Genomic DNA, 8,259 nt, shown 5'->3' on the forward strand with positions numbered 1-8,259 from the left:
TTTCCACAGATGCAGATAAAGATGCAGGTAAGTGTTGCTCTGTTTCTATTATGTTGTTCCTGATTTAAACATATGGATCAGAAAAAAAATTAAATAAGACTTGATATGCTTACATATTGTTTCATGGTGGCAACTCCTCCACCTCCACCACTTCACCAAACATAAATACCACTGAAGGTAAAGCTGACATCAAAATCACTCTCCTGCATTATTATTCTCTCATGCACAGTCTCTCACACTCTGACCTCCAACTAGTATTAGTACCTTGATATGATTAGATATTGTTTCATGGTGTCCATCCATTGTTATAGTCCCTCAGTTGAATCTCTCCACTCCCACCACTTCATCAAACACGCCTGCAAATAACACCACCAAAGGTACAATCAGCAAGTGTGTGGTCTCACGGTCTGGTCGAACCCTCTAGTGTGCATATTCAGAGGATTATAAGGCTAAAAATCGGCTGAAATTGTCTCCATGTCTGTGGTCTCCCATGGTTTTAAAATCGGTTAGGATTTGAAAATCGTCTAGTGTGCGGCCAGCCTTACACGCATTCACCAACATCACGTGTAGCACTATACTGTTTGTGCTCTCTGAACAAATGATACTAGGACAAAATTGAACTTGCATTTCCTTTAAAATCAGGCCCCTCACACGCTCCTAAACAAACCCCACTATCACCAGGTCAAGGTAACAATTCGCCTCTTGAATTTCGTTATTTTCGTTAATTGAACTTTGCAGTACATCTGTAGTCTGGTCAGTCATGTTTAACTCTTCTAGTCCAAGGAATGACACAACCTCACCTCTTACCTCCACGAACCCCAACTCAACCTTACACACATTCACCACAAGTAACACCACACTGTTTGTACTTTCTGAACAAATTGTAAATGTTTATTGGGACAAAGTTGCTTGATTTATGATGATTAACTGTTAAATATGTTCTTTCTCAGATCCCCCTAAAAGACAATGTGAGTATTTGTTTATATTGCACAGGTTGTGTGAAGTCTACTTTGATTGTGTTGTTCAAGGCATAGTTTTGCTTCTTATGAATTTGTGAATGTTCATATGCACGCACACACAGGTCAGTACAGCCTTATGAAGATTGTGAACAACAACACAGCAACAACCCACATGGTGAATATCATCGACTCCGAGAACCAGATATACACAATCAGGATAAAAGATAAGCACAATGAGATCCGTGCTCAACAAATGTTTACCCAAACTGCCTTTGAAATACCGTTTGAATGGTTAAGACCATGCACTGTGTACACTGTCAGTGTGGATGAATGCGTATCCCATGGAAGCAACACCTTTGCATCCAGTGGTAAGTGTTTTACCTCACCTGAAGATTTTTGCATAAATTAGAAAATACTCAAATAGATTATTTGCAGGGACCTCAAAAAGACACTCTTAAATACTTCCAGTTTGTATACACTTAAAAATTATGCTTTGATATTATGATGTAATATATATTTACATTTGTCTCCTACATTTTGTACAGAAAATGGAGAAATTGTTCCAAAAACTGTTGTGAAAAGCTTAACAGATAATGAAGTGTGTCTGAAAGGAGAATTCACTGATATTCAATGGAATCTGACTGAATGTGTTGAAATAACAGAGCAAAACTCTTGCACATCCACACACACTGTTGTACTGGACACATGTACCTACACAATGAATGTTGATATGCCCCCAGGTTGGTTTTTGATAAATTCAGCAGATGTATTTTTACTCAGTTTAGTTTTAAATGGGAGGAACATGCTCTATTTCTACTGCTGTTTAAACACAAATGTCTGTAGAATGATGAATGGTTACGCACATCACACTCATTCATGCTGTTGGATTGTCTCTTTTTCAGTTCATGAGTGTGAATTTGAATTCGTCACCAACACACAGGAGGCAAAATTAGAATTTTAATGGCATTAATTGCAAAATAATGTATTAAATATAATGATATACATTAAAGATGTTGATACATGACATTTCACACTGATTATTAGTATTATTATGAGTATTATCTGTTTATGGAAATCACGTTTTAAGTATGAAAAAAAAAGTTAAAACAAACAGATTAATTTAAATTTTAATTGAGTTGTATATGTATGCTGTGATCTGAGAAGTTTGATGTGTATTTTTAGCAGCTGAATATTTCTGTTTCAGTCAAACCTGAAATACGCTTCAATGCAACTGTTCCCTCTCAGTTTGAATGGACTAATAAACCTGCACGATGTAATCATACGCTTAAAGTCGTTTGCACCCATGGCAGTAAGTAATGTAAATGTTTCCATGACACTGTAAATGCATAATTAGATTTTGTTTTTTCTTTTTGCAGCATCATACATACATTGATGATTAAACAGATGATGAATGAGTTTTCTCTTCTTTCTTTGTCAGATGGAAAAGAGATGTATCATTTAGATAACAAAGTGTTATTATCACTCAATAAACAGTACAACTGCACTGGAGAATACCCTTATAAGCAAAGACTCATCAAGAGTAATTCACTATCCTTTCAGATACCATGTGGTGAGTTGCTTAATAAGGCGGGACTGATTGAAATTTCTTCCCTACTTTCCCTTCTGCACACCTGGGAATATTTACAAATAATGTTGTCTAGCAAAACAGGTTACATTATACCTTACATGTACAACACATTGACCCTAAAAAGGATTTAGACTCTTAAGACACTTTTAAAACTCTTTACTATACATTATAAAATATTAAACACTGGAAATGTTTTCATCATTATAGTATAACGTGTTACAACAGTTTATCAATTCTACTCAGTTTTCTCTTCGCAATCCAGATAAGATCACTGTAAAATGTTTGTGTTTTGGAGAGGGTCTTGTAGACAGTTGATTATAAATTGCAAAGATTTGTTTTGCATTGTTTGTGACTTCTCTCTCTTACAGATGGGCAAAAGAATGGACAATTTGAGAACAGCACCAGCACCTCATTTGAAATGTCTTGGAATTCACTTGAGGGAGATCAATGCTCAGGGATTATATGGGACAGTTTTTCAGCCATCTGCAAACACCTTGACAGTAGTGGAAACAGTCAATGTAAGAGCTCAGACTTTATTGCTGTTTTGCCAAATACAGCACCATTGAAACTTATCCCAAAGGTATTTTATAATATTAGAAGATGTAGTAGATGTTTAAAACAGGGTTCCCAAGGGTCCTTAGAAAGTCTTAAAAAGTCTTACATTTATATGTATCAAATTTAAGGCCATAAAAAGCCTTAAACTGTACAATAAAGTCTACAATAAAGACCAATAAGGTCTGGTGCTATGCTGCTTTGTGCACTGTTACAGGGAAACAGTATAGATTTATTTATTTTGTATGTATGAATGTATTAGGAGCTCATACTAATTTTATAGCACTTGCTATTCAATTCCGTATATTATTATTTTAATGAATTATGTTGTTGTTTATGTGTAAACACTTAATTATTGTCCTAGCCAACTCCTAACCCTAAACAAACCCATTGGTAACCTTCTTGAAATATTTAACCAAATTTAAGTTTTCTTGGAACGAAAGACTTGTGTCTTGAATGGAGATTGCTGACACCGCCTCGAACACTCAAGTTCACACCAGCTCTTACATTAAAAATATGATGGAAAGATTAGAAAAATTATATAGTTTTCATAAATGTAGTTTTTGCATCTATTTTTTGATGTTTGAATCAGGTCTCCTCTGCTGGAGTAGAACTGGCTAGATGGCGCTATCACAAAAAATAGGGTCCTAGAAATGCGGTCTTAGAACTGCAGCCTCTGATATTGCAGGAACATAGTATTGGGTTGTTTTTGTTCAGACCAATGCGAAAATCGTTTTTACCCTTCAAACACGCAGAGCTGTAAATGTCAACTGGTGCATCGATAAGAAGATCATTTTTTATAAAAATCTAAACAGTATAATGTATTTATTTGTTATTTAATTAATATAATAATTTATTGATAATAATTTTTTTAAATGAATATATTAATTAATACTTCTGACTCATGCATTTCTCTAAAAATAGTTTAAAGGCTGAAATGTGAAGTGCATCATTTTATAAAACTTTTTGTTTTTGTGAAAATCATCAGAACAGTCATTTTACACTTTAATATTTTACCATAGACATTCCCGCTCATATGATATTAATTTAATTTTTGCAGGTCTTAAAAAAGCTCTTAAAAAGTCTTAAATTTGAAATTGTAAATAACCCCGTAAAGTCTTATTCAGGTATGTTTTGTCTTTTCAGTGGGGAACTGTGTAAAACACAGTGGCACTAACACAATCTGCAGTATTACAAACTTATTGCCATATAAAAAATATAAATGCAGTATTAGTGGAGAAGTCATTGGAAAAGATTATGAAATTTACAGTGGTGTGAACACAACGCTTTCTGACAGTAAGTCTTTTCTTTTTTTTTTTTTTTTTTTTCCTGAATTTTGTTGGCCTGTTTTACTTTGGACCTTTTTACCCACAGTGCATCTTCTATGTATAATGTGTACTGTTAATAATTTAATCTTTACAATCAATTAACAGTTAATTGCTGAATGGAATTTTCATAAATGCCATTGTCTAAAATATGTTTTTATTATTATTATTAATCTGTTTCTTAGAGTTTCAATTGTAATTTTAGAGGTAGTATATTTTAAAGTTTTTGTTTTTCCAAAAATGTATATTTTGACACTTCATTATAGACGTTGTATTGCACCTGTCTGCTTGTGTTGTTGAGAACATCTCAACGGTTTGCTTCTTATGAATTTGTGAATGTTCATATCCACTTACACACAGATCAGTGCAATTTTATGAAGAATGGAGACAAAACAACAGACCAGGCGGTGAATATGAATGGCTGCAATTTTATGGAAAAATACTGTGTTAAAACCGGCACAACATCAGTATAGATGACTGCATATCTAAAGGAAGCACAACTTTTATTTGTAATTGTCTTTTACCCCAGCAAAACATTGCTTTGAAAACTCGAGATGCTGACATTTTAGCGATTTGTAAGCTCAGATTGGAAATTATTTACAGTTACTGCAAAAAGTATTTTGCTGCTTAAGTCACACTTACAAATTTCCAGTTTGATCATACTTAAAAAAAAAAAAAAAAAAAAAAAAACAAACAAACAAACAAACAAACAAAAAAGAACAATGCATTGATTTTGTTGCATTATGTAATGATAGTCGCTTTTAATTGTGATTAAATGTGTCCAAATACTCTTTGGGGAGAGAAGAGAGAATGTCTGTAAATGTATCACCTTTGTCTGCAATTAATGGTAATGTTTTGCTTTAATTAATTGTTTGCAACAAGCTTGCTTTACAGTATTATATAAATAAATGATTTGGACCATAAGTGCAATGCAATGCAATACAGCACTGATGTTTAAATATCAGGGTTTCTGCTCTTCACATGAAAACTTTGGTTGTCTGAAAAACTGAACAAGATTTGTTATGGACTGACACAAGTACAGGGATTAAGAGCCTATGGATGCAAACAAGATATTATAACCTGTAAATACTGTGTCACATATTTGTGTTAGTTCAGTAATGAATCCATTCAAAATCAAACAAAGAAGTAGATTTACCTTGCATGATGTCATATAGACCTGCACTATTTAATAATACAGTATAATCTGCTTACTTTAAAAAGCATTGTTGCCAAATATACGCCAAAGTGCCCTTTTTATGTTTTTCCAAGGTTTGCATGTCTGTAACTAAAAAAGTAAAAATATCTTAATATACATTTAGGGTTTTAGATTTTCTTTGATATTTTCATTTTTACAGCTTATATTGTGAATTTCCAGAGATACAGGGGTCACAACAAATCAAATGTGAGTCACTTTGTATAAAACTTTTATTTTTTATGTGTGTGTTTTTTTTTTTTTTCTTTTAAAGAGCAATGTCTGAAAACAAATCTTATTAAAACTAGAACTTCTCTCTACGAAAAGAACTGCATGGAACATTTAACAGTATTGTTTTTTTGTTTCAGTGTAACTTAACAAGTATTAAACATATCTCAAAATCTTGTTGTATGTATTCCGGTTGTATGGTCACTTACATTGCATTTAAACAGGAATGTCTGAAGAACAAATAAAAATGTGCTTTTAATTAATACATAAAAACAATGTCAATATTTAGATTTTTGATAGTCCAAAAATACATTATTATTAGTAAGAATAAAGAAAGCATGTCTCATCTAGACGCCAATGGCAGGTTCAAACAATGAAGAATTGAACGGCACCAGGGCGTTAATCGATACCCTCCCTGTAACATTTATTGGATAGATGTGACCTTCCTAGTGACTTCCTCAATGCAGGAACTCTTAGTTTCAGAAATATAAGATACAATTAAGTCAGTGAAGTGTTGAAAGACCCCTGGACCTGACGGATATCCCAGTCCCATTTTTACATCTTATTCATCTTATCTAAATACTGTTGATATTTTATCTTCCATTTTCATTGAGGCTACTATAACAGTGTTACTTACATAAGCGAAAGACCCAGAGGAAGTAAATGGCTATAAGCCAGTTTCACTTCTGACAAGAGTTTAGTCCATTAGGCTTAGTTCTGTAACTGATAAACATGACTTTGATGAGACATGATTTATTCCAAATAGCGGTGTCTCCAGGACACTCGTAAGAAAACCTGAGAAGCTTTCTGTTTTCTGGCAGAATGTTGATGTGTACATAGGCCTCCTTTAGATGCCATCACAAACCAATCTTCAAATTGAATTAGTGACACTACGAGCCTGAGACTAAGAATATTGATTCTGTACGACCAATGAGTATGCTTCAGGCCCCTAAGATTGTCCTTTTTGAATACAATAAGGTAACAGCTGTAGAAATCTGCCTCTCTCTCTGGTTGGGATACATGTCCTGTGCTTGAGAAATTTCCTGTCTCCTAACTATAACCGACGAGCCATCGCCAGAGAGAGTGACAGAGCTGAGGACTGCCCCGGAGCCAGAGCCTGACCTGTCTGACCAGGTGTGGGAGCCAGCAACTGAGCACACACTGGTGGAGGAGGCAATAGTCTCAGCCTCAGACATCATGCCCCCGGAACATTGGCTAAATGTCTGATGCATATGGCACACTTATCTGGAAACACTTCAGGAGTTTAGAAGTCGTCATTGGATTGTTTAAATTATACAGGATTTACGGGAGACGTGTGTCGCATTCTTTAATGTTCCAACAAAAAACAAAGATGCCGTGACGCCAAACTCCCTCATCGAAGAAGAAAGCTGTCGTGTTTACAACTGGGACAATGAGCGCTTATCGGTATCAACTAAACTCTAGATTATCAAAAGTATGTAAAATATTTAAATTTCACGGCATAGAACCTTTACAATATGTCCAAGAGTTTTACATACTGGTCTGTTATTGTGGTGCCATTTCCACGCTCCTAAACATGTCGTGCCACAAAACGAATTGTGATTGGTTGAAACGTGAAATGGCCTCTTGATGGGTCTTGGCCATTCAAAGCGGACAAAGTTCCCAGACCTTCAGCCATCAGTCTGAAGTCTGGCTACACAAGACTAAGGAACTACTAAGAGACTAAGGGAGCAAGAGGGCTTGAAGGAAAGCCCTGCCCACTGAGGGTGAGTTTCCACTGGATTCTGAGGACTTAATAAACTTTGATTTGGATTTATATGCGGACATGCCCACTCTTCTCCCACCATCATCTGAACTGTCAGTCTGCCCTGAACTCTCTGTCTGTTCTTTTTCAGCCAAGAAGGCTGTTTGTGAACTGTCTATACTCTCGTGACCACGGAGGTCATTCCCCTGTCCGCTGCTCTCCTGGTGTTGGTAGCCGGGGACAGCACACACCATCCCAGAAAGCCCTAGCACACAAAATCCCACCTACCTTCCCTCTTTTGCCTCATCCTGCTATAACTGCATGCTCAGCCTTGCCATCATCTGCCCCTTTGCTACTGCTTCCTGTCAGCCCCTCAGCTCACCCTTAGCCCAACATCTGTGCAGCGGAATCGCAGTGGGTCCGCCAGTCTCCACTGGCATTGTGGCTGTAGGATCCCACCTGACTCCTCCTGCTCCAAGCCCCTCCTGTCTTCTTCCTGGCTTCTGCCTCCATCTGTCCTACCCTGGCTCCTCCCTCTGTCTTCACCACCATGGACTCTGTTGGTTGTCCTCCTTCCAGACATCAAGCCACCTCCTGAACCTCCTCTGTCTGTCTGTGCCAGCCTTTTTCCATCTCTCCGATGTCTCCTAATCCTTTCTTCTCTGCAGCATGAGGTCACACCTTCTGGGAAA

The 8,259-nt window shown here is 36.2% G+C and overlaps 1 protein-coding gene across 1 annotated transcript; it reads left to right on the plus strand.

The window, feature by feature from the left end:
* Positions 1-1,509: 1,509 nt before the first annotated feature.
* On the plus strand, positions 1,510-7,071 carry LOC127157409 (receptor-type tyrosine-protein phosphatase C-like). Its single transcript, XM_051100652.1, has 6 exons — positions 1,510-1,699; positions 2,164-2,268; positions 2,398-2,529; positions 2,916-3,065; positions 4,246-4,395; positions 6,881-7,071. Exons 1-6 carry the CDS (start codon positions 1,678-1,680, stop codon positions 7,069-7,071), a joined length of 750 nt encoding a protein of 249 aa, XP_050956609.1. The 5' UTR covers positions 1,510-1,677.
* The last annotated feature ends 1,188 nt before the right edge of the window (positions 7,072-8,259 follow it).

Source organism: Labeo rohita, unplaced genomic scaffold (assembly GCF_022985175.1).
Source record: "Labeo rohita strain BAU-BD-2019 unplaced genomic scaffold, IGBB_LRoh.1.0 scaffold_1063, whole genome shotgun sequence".
Taxonomy (NCBI): domain Eukaryota; kingdom Metazoa; phylum Chordata; class Actinopteri; order Cypriniformes; family Cyprinidae; genus Labeo; species Labeo rohita.

What these genes read in the sequence shown, in the direction of transcription:
- LOC127157409 (XM_051100652.1), top strand. Translation starts at nt 1,678, where the DNA reads ATGAATGTTGATATGCCCCCAG. An exon ending in GAATGTTGATATGCCCCCAG is followed by an intron (nt 1,700 to 2,163) that starts GTTGGTTTTTGA and finishes TTTCTGTTTCAG; the next exon opens with TCAAACCTGAAATACGCTTC. An exon ending in CAGTAGTGGAAACAGTCAAT is followed by an intron (nt 3,066 to 4,245) that starts GTAAGAGCTCAG and finishes TTGTCTTTTCAG; the next exon opens with TGGGGAACTGTGTAAAACAC.